Here is a 17,697-nt window from a genome sequence, read left to right as displayed (position 1 = left end):
GCCCCTGACCACTCTCGCTCATCATCGACCCAAAGATGCACTGCCCTAGAGCGCTGTGATCAGTTCGCTGCTGCCGTGGCGATTATATTTTCTGCTTCTTCATATCCTTGATATCGTAGTATGCTATTTTAACCCACGGACGACGTATGGCACCTTCCGTTCAAAGACTTTGCAGTCTCGAACTTTAGCATATCAGATATGAGAAAGGCTGCACTGGTGGAGAGTATTCGCCGGAAGCTGCAGGACACAGGGACTCTTGAGTTTCGGCCTCGGTATCCACTTCAGGGAAGAAATTTGTTATCGGCATTGCCATGGCCATAGCCATGAAGGCAGTCCAGTAACCCTTTACTGCGATGGCCTGAAGGTCGCTTTCCAGTTTTCGGGCAACATCGGTTTCGGAACCTTATCGAGGGATAGTCCAAGTGGTGATGTTTCATGCTGGACTTCTCATTTCTCCTTTTGGTCACCAAAACTCTCTCCTGTTGAAAGAGATTATTTTTAACAAGCAATTTGTTTTTCTTTTATGAATGATTCTTAACTAGCAATTAAGAAATATTACTCATCTAAATATATGCGGTTTATTAGTTAATTGATCTTGTTTATCATTGAGAATGGCGATTGCAGTTTCTGTCAATCAATTTTCTGATTGATTCCCTTATTGTTATTATTCTCGTTTTCTAAATATTTAGATGAGTTTCTCCAAGACCTAAAAGATTTTGGAACTATTTTCCCCGGTCAATCATCTCGTGCCTTTTATTTCCTTAACTTTAAGGAAAAAAGTGGTCCCCGTATCAAATTTAATGGTTCAAAACCCAAAGATCATGATGATGCTTCGGAAGATTTGAACGTGAAGATGAATATTGTTTTATGTAGTGTCATTGGCTTGTAATTTAACAACGCTAGATGTATGCCTATGTTATGCACGGATTTATTCGCCGGCAAAATTATATAATGTTCTTTCGTGTGCAACACACGGGTTTTGCAACTAAATTATATAAGATCTAATCAAATATAAATTAAATATATACATAAGAATTTATTTTTTTTCAGTTATATGATAAGTTCATAACCAAATGCTAAATATAAATCTAAATTTTCAGGAGAACGATAATTTTCCTCCTTAGGAGAGTTAGCGAATCGATAGGGAATCGGATTTCCTCATGTCAACTGTGTGGAATGATCCTGTTGCTAACAGATCCCTCTGCTTGATGCTCGACATGGCTTTGCAAATCGAGGCCGAATAATATGGAGGAGCATTTTGAGACTTCGGACCGAACCACAGGGACCAAAATGAAATTATCCTAAATCTGTGGCGCGGCTGCAAAATTTATTGAAATTGCAACTTTCCCCCTGTATCAGTGCTCGCCCTACCGTTCCATCCTTCTACTGCTTCTCCGCGTCTGCAAGTTGGGGAAGACGAAAACACGAAGCTTTCTGGCTATGGAGTCGGAGCTGGAGTTACGATTCGAAATATCCCGCACCGCCGATTACATCCACCGCCGGAACTTCACTAGAGTCGCACTGCAGGTATCAACTGCTCCACCCCTGCCCTAAAGTTCCCATGTAATCAAGTTCATGCCTTAAGTACTACGACCCTGTCTTTCTCTGTCTGTCAGATTCTGCTTGTCGATAATTCTTGTTGTTTCCAGCAACCCCAGTTGCAATTCTAAACGAGCCCATGTTAGTGTTGCTCTTAGAATTCACTGAAACCAGGGATTTTGCCTAGGATGAGAGTTGTCTCAGATGCAAGTTTCGATTTTGTATTTTATTTTTTTCACCCCCCTTTTTGCATCCAGTGGGACTCAGTTTTGGGAGAGTACGGTATTCTTATGTTTATGGGTCTTCTGATTTTAGCTGCTTCGTGATTGCAGTTTCCTGATGAGCTGCTGAAAGATTCAACCAAAGTAGTGAGCTCGCTGCGCAACAAGCTTTGCTCATTGAAGGCATCTCATGGTGGTGGAGATTTCGAGGATGTGGGGTTGTTGTGATGGCTGACACAACATTCGGCAGTTGCTGTGTTGACGAAGTTGGTGCGTTGCATATCAATGCTGAGTGTGTCATACATTATGGCCACACCTGCCTTAGTTCGTAAGTAAATTGATCGTTTTCAGTTTATATTTTGCACTGATGAGCATGTTTCGTGGGGAGTAAAGAGGACTGAACAGAGATATTTTTCTACACATTTATTATGCGCGCATCATTTTGCCAATACTAGATTAAGAAAGATGTGGACTTGCTGTTCAGAGTTTAGGTAATTGCTTCTCTTCCCAGCTGTTTTAAATTAAAAAAAAAAACACACGCACACACAAGAAATCAGCAATATGGTCTCATGCTTAGATTATTTTACCCTAACTTACTATTCTATAGCTACTTTGATAGCATGACAATGTGGGTGGCATAGTAGATAACAAAGGGCAGTGGTCTGAGGGGTTTCCTTTTTTTACAAATGTATCCGGATTCCCCTAGAAGAGGCTGTTGTGCTTGCTAAGAAATTCAGTCGGGTCAATCTGGATTGCAAGGGCTCACTGATATAGGAAAGCAAAGATCTTTTGCATTGGAGTCCTAGGAAGGTCATGACGTTAATCCTACTTTGTTATATCTTCCTGGGTGTGTGTGTGTGTATCGAAATCTATGATGTGCATACTGCAAGAAGATTTTCAGGGTGAAGCTGGAGCATGCCTTAAGTACCTACGACCCTGTCTTTCTCTGTCTGTCAGATTCTGCTTGTCGATAATTCTTGTTGTTTTCCAGCAACCCCAGTTGCAATTCTAAACGAGCCCATGTTAGTGTTGCTCTTAGAATTCACTGAAACCAGGGATTTTGCCTAGGATGAGAGTTGTCTCAGATGCAAGTTTCGATTTTGTATTTTATTTTTTTCACCCCCCTTTTTGCATCCAGTGGACTCAGTTTTGGGAGAGTACGGTATTCTTATGTTTATGGGTCTTCTGATTTTAGCTGCTTTGTGATTGCAGTTTCCTGATGAGCTGCTGAAAGATTCAACCAAAGTAGTGAGCTCGCTGCGCAACAAGCTTTGCTCATTGAAGGCATCTCATGGTGGTGGAGATTTCGAGGATGTGGGGTTGTTTGTGATGGCTGACACAACATTCGGCAGTTGCTGTGTTGACGAAGTTGGTGCGTTGCATATCAATGCTGAGTGTGTCATACATTATGGCCACACCTGCCTTAGTTCGTAAGTAAATTGATCGTTTTCAGTTTATATTTTGCACTGATGAGCATGTTTCGTGGGGAGTAAAGAGGACTGAACAGAGATATTTTTCTACACATTTATTATGCGCGCATCATTTTGCCAATACTAGATTAAGAAAGATGTGGACTTGCTGTTCAGAGTTAGGTAATTGCTTCTCTTCCCAGCTGTTTTAAATTAAAAAAAAAAAACACACGCACACACACAAAGAAATCAGCAATATGGTCTCATGCTTAGATTATTTTACCCTAACTTACTATTCTATAGCTACTTTGATAGCATGACAATGTGGGTGGCATAGTAGATAACAAAGGGCAGTGGTCTGAGGGGTTTCCTTTTTTTACAAATGTATCCGGATTCCCCTAGAAGAGGCTGTTGTGCTTGCTAAGAAATTCAGTCGGGTCAATCTGGATTGCAAGGGGCTCACTGATATAGGAAAGCAAAGATCTTTTGCATTGGAGTCCTAGGAAGGTCATGACGTTAATCCTACTTTGTTATATCTTCCTGGGTGTGTGTGTGTGTATCGAAATCTATGATGTGCATACTGCAAGAAGATTTTCAGGGTGAAGCTGGAGCATATGCAGAAAGTATACTGCTGGGTGAATATTTCATGCGTTCAGTTTAATTTAGAGATTATGTGGATCCCTTATTGTGTACAGTCTTGTTTAGACTTTATTAGAGCAGATGGATCCAAGTGGAAATATTATCCTTAGCCAGAGAAGGTATAGAGAAATAGAAAGAGAGGAAGCTGTACAACATTTATTTTCTGGGCCTCAGAATTGGTCAGTTCTGGAGGGAGAGGAAACCTAATTCTCACAAGAAATGACAAATAGGGTAGTTTGGCCCCCCTAAAATATAACGGAAGGTCTTCAAAGAATCGTCATTGTTGAGCAATGGCACAACGTCCTTCCATACCTCTCCTCCCCTCTCCTCTCCTACTAAGATCATCAATAAGAGAGAGCACTTTCCTTTTCCTCCCTTTGCATCCCCTTTTCTCTTCTCTTTTTCCATCCCTCTCCCCCCACTAGGTGCATCCGAGCATGCCATGGTCTTTCCACATGTATTTACCATGGATAACTGCGGTTACAAGTGGAGTTGCTTGTTTAATGATGCTAGACTAACTCATATCTTATTATGCACTCATGCGCTTCATTAAAAGCTTATCGCCACATCGTTCCATAATAAGAATGAATTTTTTGTCTTTTCTGCAGCACGTCAAAACTTCCAGCATTTTTTGTGTTTGGAAAGTCTCCTATAAGTATTTCCAGCTGTGCTGAGAAACTACTGAGCTACGCATCTGCTGCTGGCAAGCCTGTTCTGGTATGTTAAAAACGATAATATTCTGTTTGTGCTCCTTTTGAATGATGGAATGCTCTTTCTGATTCGACTTGTTTCTTTTTGATGCATTACTGCACATCCATTCGTTTTATGGAGAGGGGAAAATGGGAATAGCTCAACATTGAGCAATTTCGCAAAGTGCTTTGTCAAAAACATTTTAATATGTGAACTTTCTTTTTCTGTAAGCAATTTCATATATTAATGAATAAGGAAATTAGTGCCTTTATGAAACCTCCATGTGATTGGTATAGCTGAAGCAATACTCACCAAAGGAGGTTAAGTTGGTCTCAAATTGATGTTGATCTTTATCTCATTGATTCATGTTCAGTAGGAATTAGTTATGTTGCTATTGCTTTGAAATGTTCCTCTTGGATTGTCACTAAGATGTTTTAGTCCTCTTCTGAAAGGAATTTTTATAATGCTTGATTGCAGGTCCTTTATGGTTTGGACTATACGCACGTAATATTGGATATAAAAGAAGCATTACTTGAAGCAACCAAGTCTATTGTCTCCAAATCAAAATTAGAAATTCATGTTGCTGATGTCATCTGTTCATCCATAAATCCATCAGAAAATTCTGATAGCCACAGTGTAACTGGAGGACTCTCTGGTTTTTCTAGTCAAGACAATGATGTGACTGCATTGACTATCAATAATTATAGAATTGGAGGTTTGACCTGGAATCTACCTCTGGGAAGCAAAATGGAGGATTACTTACTTTTTTGGATTGGCCCTGAAAATCCGGCGTTTGCAAATGTGGTTCTCACATTCAATGGTTGCGAAATAGGTGAGTCATTATGAAACATCATTTTTGTTATTAGAGTGCATTTGTAATTTATCACTTCTTAGTCGGTGCACTTATGTGTTGAAATTTTGATATACCTTTAAATTTGGATGCTACTAATTGCAGGTTGGATGAAGATGCATATTGACAATTGTCTCATTCTCTTTTTGCGTATTAAATTAAAGCACTATTTGTTTGTTTTTGCTTAGTCAGATATGACGCTACAGAAGATCACTTAGTCACAGATTTTTCTCGCCAGAGAAGAATTCTGAAGCGCAGGTATTTTTGTTGAATTATTATATCATATCTGCTCTTTTTCCAGTTTCCATAATCATCCAACTTCTTCTATCAAAATTTCCTGGGACAACTGACTCTTTTTCCCTCCTTATATATTTATCTGTGTTTGGCATAATTTTGTTACTGATACTAAACTTTTTTCCAGATATTTCCTTGTGGAGAAAGCTAAGGATGCTAACATGGTTGGGATTTTGGTGGGTACTCTTGGTGTCGGTAGGTTTTCTGATGAACTAATATGAGCTTGCCACATTCGCCTCTATAGTCTATTTTCTTTTTCCTTCATAATAGTTTTTCGGAGTTGTATATTTTAGGTAATGGATAATGATAATGTCATCAGGGTGTGTTTGGCATCTTTACATTCTTGATAGTCATGTTCGTGGAAGTTTTGTTGTCATGTGACTGTTGGATAGTCAGAGGGCTGAACTGTTTCAATATTGCTTCTATAAAATTTAAGCTATGTGAAGAATCTAAATCTTCAAAATCCTTTTCTTCTGTTTTAACAAAATCACATGATAAATGAATGCTATATCACTGAATTAAAAGGGCCACTTGGTGTGGTTTGTAGATTTTTGGAGTTTTTGAAAACGCAAAACATGTATAGATGTGAGAGTAGTGATGGGGTAATGTTGTTAGTTCCTTTCATTTGCCTGGTAGCAGGTAGATTAGTGTTTCCCCTTTTGTAGTCTTGAAGGTCCTGATTCTGATGCCTTCTCTGATGCTCTATGAACCCATGCAGCCTTTTTACTTAGTTCTCCAAAATTATAGAACATATGTCAAAAGTATTAGTATTCTTGAAACTGTCATTCTTAGCCATCAAAGTTCTAATAATGAGTACTTTCTCGTCTCAGCCTTTTCTTTCATTCCCCCCCCCCCCCCCCCCCCCCCCCCCCCCAAACAGTTGGCAATGCAATTCTTGTTCTTTCTCTGCTGTGATGGACCCAAGTGAACATTTTTACCGTTGTTACCAAAGACAAGCGCGAGCATGAACATCATGTGTAATCGTTTTCTGTGTAATTAGGGAATTATTTGGCATCTTTCAGTCCGCTACTGTTCAAAATCTTAGGGATGGTGTGAGCCTTGAGTTTCTTATACACAGTTAACAGTTTATCTCACGAATTACTTCTTAAATTATATTAGCATGTATCTCTTACAGTGAGTGTGTATTGCATTGTAGCTGGTTATCTTCATGTGATTGATCAAATGAAGGAGCTTGTAACAAGAGCTGGGAAAAAGGCATACACTCTTGCAATGGGGAGGCCAAATCCTGCAAAACTTGCCAATTTCCCTGAGGTAAGAATCTGAATATAAATAATAACTTTCATAATTGTAGTGACAGGTTCACTGCAATAAATTTTAATAGTTTTAATAATTTTATCACTTCCCAGTAGATTGCCTGAGAGAGTTTTAACGGATTGAACCCATGAAGGAATCAGCAGTCTCATTATAACACATTCTTTTTTGTGGCAGTGCGATGTGTTCATATATGTCTCATGTGCCCAAACCGCTATGTTGGACAGCAAAGAGTTTTTGGCTCCAGTTATAACGCCATTTGAAGCCATGCTAGCTTTTAAGAGGTAATCTCCATGCATATCACGTGCTACTTATTTCTAGTTTCCTTGCTTTTAAATTATGGCAGCACCTGATATGTTTTTGTTAAAGTCTTTCTTCTTATTAAACTAGAGGACAAAGATGTGTATGTGGACCATATAGCAACAGCTATTACATTTCAGTGTATGTTTCTTTGTATGTTATTTTATTTCTAACTTGACCGATGTCTCCCTTTATCAGTAAACCGTAGAGGATTGTTTCTATAATGTTTAATTGATGTAAGATCCTTTCATTGAGAACCCTCAGGCTGCACTATCTTTTCCACTACAGGCGACTTGTAAATTTGCAAATTTCAAGGAGTAGGTTGATCAGCTTAAAGCTATGCATGCGATTCATGCTTGTTAAGTAGAAGACAATTATTCCTTGTTATATTCACTGGAGTCTACACTCACTCTATGTACGCATTCTTCCTCAGTGGAGGCCAGTGGACGGGAGAGTATGTCATGGAATTCCGAGATTTAATTGATTTGTCTCCAGTCGAGGGGACAAAACCATCGGAAGAAGCTCGGTTTTCCTTTCTTCAGGGTGGCTATGTGGAAGATCACAATTTGCAAGGTACTCGTTTTTCCCCTCTGTATGTTTCTGTTATGATGATGTGAGGAGAATTCTGCAGGTACTTTTTTTTATCTACTGTTCATGGTAATGATCTTATCGATATTCTTTTCTGAACCGATATTCCCTGTTCTCTTCCTTTTTTAAAAGGCTGGCATCTTATGTCCTCAAAAATTAATTCGGCAGAATTATCTTTTCTCATCTCTAGTAAAGGATAACTTTTTGTTCAATACATGTTTCTTCTGAAAGCCCATTGAAAATATCGAATTGCATATAATCTTACAGTAAACCAGATAAATTACCAAGCCTGATGCAAATTGATAGCCCTTGACGTTCCACTCAGAAGAAATACTTAGTGACAATGCTGCTGTCTGAAGAAATTTTTCCCTTTTGGCATTCTCTGCAACAAATGATCTCGCTTTGCTGCTCTAACAGATGATGGTTCGGAAGAAACTGAAGGAGTTCTTGCAATGACAAATGAGACCCAGAAGACCCTGCAATTGCATGATAGAAGCCACAACTCGGTCGTCAAGGGTATCGCTAAATCAGGGGCTGAATTCTTTGCAACGAGATCTTACCATGGCCTGGACATGGAGAGTCATAATCCTTCTCCGGAGACTTTTGTGAGGGGGAGAAGCGGGAGGGCATCGGGATATGATGACGAGAGAAGCAAGTAGAAGATTTTTATCAAAATTTCTCCGGGAGGAGGCATGATGTGCTTATTCTTGGCCCCCCTGTTTGAAACAGCTGTTCCGATTTGTTGAGTGGTGTTCTTATACGGGCTGAGTTGGTTTTAAGTTAATCGCCGCGTTAATCCACATTGATTGTGTGGACTTGCCCTTGGATGTTGAGGGATCCACATGATTTAGAGGTTCCCTCTGAGCAATGTAGTGTAAGGTTTTTTCACTCATCGGCTTTGTAGAGATGCAGAGATCTGCGGTATAGAATTTTGTTTCGAATATTTAGAACTATTAATTAAAGTTTGGAAACCCTGTAATTTTAAATGCGTTACTGTGCAGTGTCGAAGATAACATATGTAAATTTTATTGCTTCTAATTCACAGTGTCATCGGGTGATTCTTTCACATCTTATAACTCTCGTCCATGGCTTATTTGGGAGTGTTCAATCGAAAGGGCAAAAGCTAAGATCAGTAAATAAAAATCTTTTTAATCCGTTTTCTAGTGAAAATTCTTTACACCATCGGACTTTTGGCAGTGGCCATACTTTTGAACAATACCCTTTTTTGGGGGATCAAGTTTTTGCTTAATATACTTTGTAATACATATCGAAAACATAATATTTTGAAGACTTTCCTGTGTTAAGATAAATTACGAGTTCATTTTTATGTAATCTCGTTATATACTGTTCATTAAAAAATACATATTTTCTCTTTATGCACTAAGAGGGTAGTGGCCTTTTTTTTATTCACTCCAGGCCATAAATAACCCACAAATCCATGAATCAAGATAGTTCATGTGCAAGCACATGTGGTTGGCCTCACCAAAGGGGAGGGATTCAAATCCACAAGCTCATAAACTACTCACAAAATGTATGAACGTTCTATCCATTTGCAATAACTGTGGGAGCTTAAATTGCAGTTCTTTTGACACATTACTGCAACTTACACATTACTGCAACTTAATAATGAAACTATAATGGCATAAGCTCTTTTAACTTAGGATTGATGATTATGTTATATGGAGACCTAAATAATCATATATATTACACTTATCAATAGGATGAGAATATCGTGATTTTATCAAAAAAATATTGAATAAGAAATCCTAGGTTTGATTCTTGCCCGTTGGACTCACCGTGCTCCTTTATTTTAATTTTTCTATATATCCTATTCTAGTTTATGAGTCTCATTTGTAACCAAAAGGAAAATATATTGAAAAAAGAAATTAAAAGGAAAACTAGAAAAATATTTTTTATACTTTTCTCCTTATTTATTTAAGGAATTTTTCTTTAAACTAGTTTATCTATACATGCATTGCATGTGATTTTTTTTGGCGATCAAGGTAAATACATATTAATAAAATGCTGAAAAATATATACATAATTTAAGTTTCATTAATATATGCATAATTTAAGTTTCATTAAAGAATTTAATCATATAACATGCTCAATTATCTTATTGATAAATTAAGTGTAGCCAAATCAGCATATATAAATAACTAATGGATCATTAAAATCAATTAATAAAATTTTCTATTTGAATAAAAATAAATGTTGTAACCAAAACTGACAAATAAGTCAATTTACATATATAATTATATTTATAAAATAATATTAATATTGAATCATACTTCTTATATCATCAATTACTTTTAACATCTGTCTTTTTTGCTTTCCTTTCATTTGCATGTAATTACTTGAACTAAAATCTCGTGAGATGTAGTGCTCATAAATTGAATATTGTATCTATGGAATGGAAGGCTTACTATTTAACTGCACATTAATTAAATTATCAAAGTCCAATGAAGACTTAAACTTGTCTACGTTGAAGTATTAAGAAATATAAATGCTGCGGCTTTAACAAACAGAATATTCTTTTTTATGAAACAAAAACGAAATTGAATTAAGTGTTTCATCTCATTGTTTATAATTCTAATTTTTTGCTAAAATAAAAATTGAAATAAGTTCAAAACTAATTAATTTATAATTAGTCTTCTTTTTAGTGTAAAGTGAGTGAAATTATAATTTTTCTCAATTTTTATTCTGATATCTTTGTCACATAAAATATAATCATGACAAATTCAAAAAGCGACGTAATATATAGGAGTTAGACAAAATTATAAAATGTAACTACAAAACCTTGGGTAGTCCTCTTCACCAGCACAAATTTACATGTGGTAAAGAAATATTGGTGAGAGTTTGCCAACTCAAATCAAGGGCCAACTATTTTTCCTTTTATATTACACTCCATTAACACAGTCATTACATATATTTTTACAAAAGGGAAAGAAAAAACACAAACTCATCTCTATTCCCTCCTTTGTGACCTACCTCTTCAAGAAAAATTGCTGTCTTTGTCTTCTCTCTCCCCATCCTCCTCTCTTCTCTGCAAATCCCAGCCAAACCCTGTCTCATGGCTCCAATTCTCTCATTTGTTTTCTTCTTTTTGAGGTTGAGAAGCAGAGGCTCATCGGTGGGCTACATGCGGTGGACATTTTTAACTTCTCACTATGCTTAACCTAACAAACTAAAGAAAGAGTACAAAATTGAATGAAATTGTGCAGTTAGGATAAAAAACTAAGATGAAGGTATTTAAATACAGATATTTATTTTTAACTTCTCTCTGCATCAACCTATCTTCAGTGGCCATTTGTAATTCAAGATCATATAAAGACGTGAATAAGAATGAAATTCTTCTCTACTTGAGATTACATAAGAATTGAAACAAGTGGCCCAAGAAAAATAAAATAGCATCAAGAATATGTAGAAAAATTAGAAAGAGAGAGAAACAAGAGACGATCAAATAATCTCGGAACATAAGGAAAACCTATGATATATTACCAGGAAAAAAGTACAAACTATGAAGAATGTTAGATATTGGGTAACTATAGGACCACACGGAAATATCCTCTATTGATGACCTATTAACTTAAATGAAATGGATATTTTACAAGAGGTTAGATGCTTTTTTGTATCACTATGAGATTTTCAAATGACAAGACCAAGAATTTCCTAAGACATCTCAATGAACTATTGAGGAGAAAATTTTGAGAGGGAGAAGGGGGACGTATGAAAAGTTTTCCATGTCTTTTGGAAAACTTGAAGGTATATGTAGCAGGAGTAAATATGGGTTTTCTAATAGTCGTGTCCTTTTAGGTTACGATCACATCATTTCATCAATCTCATTTCTTCTTTTCTTCGACTATGAAATAGTAAATTATATATTTATTTTATTATGCCATTTAAGATAATTAATTATATTCACACTCATTTAATTATTAGATTTGATTGTCTAATTAAATTGTAGTTTTCTTTTTATAATTTTTACACTAAAAGAAATATTTTTCCAATAAAAAAAATGACATGTAAATTTTATTTAGCCATAAACTATGCAAGGGCCTTTTAAGAAACTAAGTACATTTACTTGTTTTTTTTAAGGAGCGGACATATGTCCTTAGTTAAAAGGTATGATGATTTAAAGAGTTGAGATTGTTTATATAAAATGAGTACACAGGTAAAATTGTAATATCACTATTTTAAGGGCAAGTAAAATGTGAAGAAAAGTTAGAGGAACACTTTAATTGTACTTTTATATTGCCGTATTTGGTTTTAGAGTAGAATTGCTAATCTATTTACTCCATTTTTGAAATAAGAAAGTCAAAAAAATAATTGTTACAAGTGTTGACAAATATATGGATGGATGAAAAAAAAATATATATATATATGGAAGAATAAATCGAAAATTATTATTAAAAACTTGATTATAAAAATGGTTATGAAAATGAATGATAGAGAATTTATTATTAAATGAGAGAAAAAGATAAAAAAAATAATGATTATGTTGTTGAATTGAGAAAAGAATGAAGTGCAGCGGGATGAAGTAGAATTGAGATTTTTAAACCAAAAGCAAGATGATTGTTCCCTTTACGTAACTTAGAAGAGTAGAGAGTAAGAAACTTTAAAATATATATATTTTTTAATAACTAAATTAGTTGAGGTTCATTAAACTTTTAGAATTAGGATACACAAAAAGAATTATTTTTTTACGACATAATAATGAGGCTAAAGGAGAGCTACTTTTATAACTCCTCTTTAGCTTAAGGATGTAGATAGATAAATATGGGGCAAGTTCCTCATTTAAGGTTTGGTTGCATGTGATGTTCAATACTTATTTAGTTATCAATTCCCAAATTATAGATTAGGATTTTCGTACCCCCACTTTGTGCATTCTTGAGTGGTGCATGTGCAACACGCTCACTGATAACTAACGCACTGATTGGCTTGCTGAAAGGGTTGTCTCGCTCACGTCAGAAGTACATTTTATTGGTTCGATTTCAAACGGCTTAAATTCACTGCTATTAGGAGATATTGTAGGGATTATCATATCCCGACTTTGTAGTGTTTCCTATGGTGAAAAATATTTTGATCATCCAAGTTTATTCTAGCCAAATCTAATTTGGCCTTGTAGAATAATCCGATCCTCACAGTGTATATAAAGCAAAACAAAATTGCAATCATGCTCGGAATCAAGAGTTTCTGAATTCAACCTGATGTTCTAAACCCTCTTTATCTTTTCCTTGTTCTATGTATTTTGGTCATTGGTCGTCTGTTTCCTTTCTTTTTTTTAAAAAAAAAGGTCGTCAATGAACGATAAAGGAGCTTATTTACTCGGAAATGGTCCCTCCATGTTCATATTAGAATATTAAAAGTCAGACTAATCAAACACGGCATGTAATGCAAATAATAAAATGCGTTAGTTACCGATATGAGTTGGTTCTAATGGTTCACGCTTAATCCTTTAAATAAGATTTTAGATTTAAGTGTTCGAAATGGAGAAAATCCACGTCGGAAGAATTTTATCCTTTAATAGATCAATTCAACTCAAATTGAATTAGTGGAGGCTCATTGGACATCCAAATACCATAGTAAATATTAGGACAAAAAAGTGGGTTCGTTAGTTGGATGGATTTTACCCATAGTATATATAGGAGTTCAAAACGTAATTAAAAAACCTCGAGAACAGAACCAAACTGACACATGAGCGACGATTAATTTAAGTAGATATTTTGTTTTTAGGTAATCAAATTCTTTTCACCCATTTTTCATATTTCGTAAAGATTGCCTGGTCATGATATGTATTCCGTAATTCTAATAATTTTCTCGGGGTTCTGGACATGCTGGATCGGATTGGAGGAACGGGCCGTGTTTATTTTTGCATAGGCCAATTCAATCAGGAGCTCAAGTCCAAGAGTCAATGAGAGAGGCCGAATGACTGCCACATATGAAGACATATGCTTATATGCATATATACATATATGGCATATATATGTATGGACATCCATCTCATGTCTAGAGGCGGTAGAATTAATTGAATGTGGTAGTCGAATATTATTTATGGAGCAAGGAAGCAATGTTCTCGTGTTATCTCGTTTGATTTTTGATTTTATATCTTTTAGGTAATTTAAGTAAATTAGGGAGTCAATTTCCTATTTGAATTTTATTATGATATCATATTTTATAAGCATATTCGATTACGATATATTCTCTAGGATTTCACGATTATAAATACGTGATTCGGAGTTCATTGTAGCCCCCTTTGGCACATCAATCGCATTACACTTTTTCTACCTTTTCTTTTAATACTTTACTTTCGTCTCAATTGTAGTATCGCACCTTCAATATCTACTTTTCTAGTGCTTTATATCCATGCACCTTTAATTCTTTGTAGCTGCCATTCATTCGATGCCTACCCTTCTACCGCTTTTCAAGCTTCCATGCGAGGAAAGGCTTCCACCCAAGCTTAGACTTTCAGACCTAGGTGAGGTTTCTCTCGATTTTGCGAGGCCGAGATCCATGCGCTACAAATCTTTTGGGGGTTCGTGGTTGCATCATTCTTAGGATCGGCTTCTGAGCTGTCTATTCCATCGAGTTTAGGTTCCGGCCTAAATTCTTCTTTTCGGTCATTAAAGGCGGAGAACCATTCCTTGCACGATTTTATTAGTCGTGCCTTATTATTCTTGTTTTGGGTCATCCAAGGCAGAATTTTCCTACTCCTTGGCACAAGCAGCAGATGTGATTGAATTCTAAAGGATTTGCTTGGCAACGACCAATGTGTGACTACGCGAGTTGACCTTCTCACAACTCAATCTTTTTGAGTTGACTCAGTCGATATTAATAGAAGGCTTTCGAGTCGTTCCTATTCGGTTTTAGATCACTCGAAGCACGAAGAAATAGTGGAGAATTCGTAATGGCTAAATCCCCGAGCAGCAAGATCGTCCAAGACGCATTCAACCGTTTACTTCATTTACTTGAAACCCAGCCACCATTCAGTCCCCCAAACTCTCGAGACCGTGGTAGGACGCTCTATATCGATGGGGTCGACTGGTATTGTGTCAATAATTTTCTTGGGACGGTGCCCTGGCACACCTGGTTTTCTAGTTATCTATTCGTCGATGATTTTCGACGTGATCAACAATTTGGCACGCCAGGTGGGACATACTAAAGTCGTGCTACTTTAATGGAAGGTGTTTAGTATTCACCATATTCTTCAACCGACTATTCGCCTTCGTCAAATTCCAATTATACTTATTGACCTTATTCATCAGCTGGCAATTCAATGGGTCGACATATTCGTCACCATCGACCGACTATTTGCCATCATCCGGTTATTATAATTATTTGCAACCACAAACAGTTAGTTATGCGGCACTATCGACTAGTTACTCGATCTCATTGGAGATTTATCCACAAGCAATGACGAGCTATTCGATGCAACCCTATCTCGCCCATACCTTGCCGTATACGGCACCATATGCTGTGGCTCAGCCTCCAGCACAAGCTCAACCTTCAATCCAAGCTCACCCTCTAACACGGGCTCAGCCTCCGGTGTAGACTCAGCTTCACCCACCAGTGCAACAAGCACCACCTCTACCTCAAGTTCAATTTCAGTTGCCTTCATCAACATCGACGAGTTACCTAGTGCCACCGTCAAGTTGTTCTTCGTAGTCAACGTCTCAGCTGCTTGATTACTTTGTACAACAGAAGATGGAGGAGGTTCATGAAGATTGGAAAGACCTTAGGCAAAGCTTTGATGAAATAAAGAAGGAGATATTTGAGGCAACAGCGAGCGAACAATTAACAAAAGCTCACCAAGCACCTTCGTCTACATCTCAGCTTCCAGCATCAACTCAGCCTTTGTCTACATCTCAGCCTCTGGTATGAACTCCATCCGCTCCGGCATCACCACCGTCTTCATCGAAGGAAGGAGTCGGTCAAGATTCTCACAGTCGACACTCGGGGGTAGGGTGGATGAGTTAACTCAGCCCCTTGAAGTCGAGTTAGCGAATGAATCGATTCCTCCACAACAAACCAATTCAACCGAGGAACTTTCAACTCAGCCTCCATGTGAGGGACATCCAATTGAAGAGGAAACGGTCAATCATAGACTGTCAACACAAGACAAGATCGTTCCTCCGAGACTAATTTCGCCGCAAGAGTCGAGTGCGGCTAATTCTTCTTGACTCTTTCTAAGAGTCGATGAATTCGAGCCTCATGGTATTAATGACACTATTTTTTAGCACTAACTTGGAGAAGAAGCTGAGCAATAATCATCTCCAGCTAATTTTGAAGATCAAGCTAATGCCGATATCGGTGTGACTAAATCAAGTCTCAAGTACGAAATATTTTCTACTTCATTAATGGGGGGAAGTTGGGGCAATAAAGAGAAGCCCTTTAACATTAAAACTACCCCCTCCCCAACCACGAAACCTATTCTTGCCGGTGCTGCTAAGTTGAGGCTAATTTCCTCGAGGCGAAAGCCAGAAGATGACATCTCTTTAGAGGCCATTGAGGAGTTAACACGGCTTCTTCGTAAGCTAAATAATGAGAATATATTATATTTGGCTTGTGCAAAGTTAGTTCTACAAGTGATGATCAAGTCGCAGACTTCACCACAGCTGGCTTGGGGAAGTAAAGCACGCCGAACTAATCAGCCCCATCCTATAGAAAAGTGGATTCCGAAGTGGATTTCATAGAGCAGTAACTGCACACACAAGAACTCGACCCTGGAGAAACAGCCGGAGGCTGAGAAGGACCTAAGAAGCTCGAGTTCAAAAAATAATAATAAAAGGCTGAAAGCTGAGTTCATTAACGACGCTTCGAAGCTCGCAGGATCGAGTTCTTCCTCAGCCTGCGCCTATGGATTCAAGAAACAAGAGATCAAGCTCTCAGGGGTTCAAGTTTAAGACTGACTTTATGCATTAAAACTCAAGCTATGTGAATTATAATGCTTGAAAACTTACTTATAATGCTAAACAAGTTGGACTACAGGCTGCCTACCTATTATTGAAGGAGGTTTGGAGCTTGGATTGAAGCTTTGTGGCCAGCTATAGATACATTATGTATTATCTGACTATGAGATGTGGTGCGGCATGGCAAACTGCACTGTTAGTTGGCAGACTTTACCTGCATAGTACACCGATTCACACACTTGCAATATATATATATATTAAAATGGTTTTGCCTTGAGGTCCCTTCCTCCATCCACGTACAAAGGTTCTTCAATTGCACTAGCTATAAAAGCTCATACTAGTGTGATTGTATACATGTAATGTTCCTTGAGATCACCCAAATGGACATCTTCCTCATACTCAATTCCCCCATTGTGAGTTTAGGGCTCCACTTTCTACAGCATGAGATGTGCCCCTGCTTGATCGCCTCCTCTCGTAATCCGGCAACCTTGCAAATCTCCTTCCTTCTTAAATGCATAAAACCGTAGTTGCCGTGCATCCTTTTGCGAGAAGAGACTGCTCCATGATCTTCGTGGAGTTGGAGCTTCACCCACCATAATCTTCCCTGAGAAACAGAATTTGAGCAATCGATTTTTGGACCCTGTAACCATCGTTATGCCATAAAAGTTTGACTATGTGATGGTCAACACTTATTTCGTTATCAATCCTTAAGTTATTAAGGTTGCCACGAAATACTTATTTATTTATATTTTCATTTTAAAATGATTTACTTTATTTTTTCGGTTAGAGTGTACAAATATAAATTCTAAAAACTAATAAAGGTGCACGCGTCCTACAACGAGAATCTAATCTGAAATTTTTTGATTATCAGATGATGATTTTATACCACTACTCTATACTATCTTTCTCGTAACAATCCATCCACTTTAATTTTGAGGGGGGAAAAAACACTTTGGGCAGCACACCCCGTCTTTTTTGCCTTTTTC

The 17,697-nt window shown here is 37.3% G+C and overlaps 1 protein-coding gene across 2 annotated transcripts; it reads left to right on the top strand.

The window, feature by feature from the left end:
- Window positions 1-1,394: 1,394 nt before the first annotated feature.
- LOC116215464 (2-(3-amino-3-carboxypropyl)histidine synthase subunit 2-like) lies at window positions 1,395-8,870 on the top strand. 2 transcript variants are annotated; one of them, XM_031551182.1, is made up of 10 exons: window positions 1,395-1,527; window positions 2,973-3,190; window positions 4,417-4,525; window positions 4,976-5,330; window positions 5,537-5,606; window positions 5,770-5,837; window positions 6,799-6,914; window positions 7,092-7,198; window positions 7,648-7,787; window positions 8,220-8,870. In XM_031551182.1, exons 1-10 carry the CDS (start codon window positions 1,441-1,443, stop codon window positions 8,459-8,461), a joined length of 1,512 nt encoding a protein of 503 aa, XP_031407042.1. In that variant the 5' UTR covers window positions 1,395-1,440; the 3' UTR covers window positions 8,462-8,870. The 2 variants fall into 2 exon arrangements, with proteins under 2 accessions (XP_031407042.1, XP_031407041.1); XM_031551181.1 differs by lacking the exon at window positions 2,973-3,190 and adding an exon at window positions 1,872-2,088.
- Window positions 8,871-17,697: the final 8,827 nt, after the last annotated feature.

This window comes from Punica granatum, chromosome 7, assembly GCF_007655135.1.
Source record: "Punica granatum isolate Tunisia-2019 chromosome 7, ASM765513v2, whole genome shotgun sequence".
In the NCBI taxonomy this organism is placed as follows: Eukaryota; Viridiplantae; Streptophyta; class Magnoliopsida; order Myrtales; family Lythraceae; genus Punica; species Punica granatum.
This window is presented reverse-complemented; position numbering and strand designations above follow the sequence as displayed.

Coding starts and splice junctions, on each gene's coding strand:
- LOC116215464 (XM_031551182.1), top strand. CDS start 1,441: ATGGAGTCGGAGCTGGAGTTACGATTCGAAATATCCCGCACCGCCGAT. Junction 3,191..4,416: donor GGCCACACCTGCCTTAGTTC/GTAAGTAAATTG, acceptor TCTTTTCTGCAG/CACGTCAAAACTTCCAGCAT. Junction 5,838..6,798: donor GGTGGGTACTCTTGGTGTCG/GTAGGTTTTCTG, acceptor ATTGCATTGTAG/CTGGTTATCTTCATGTGATT.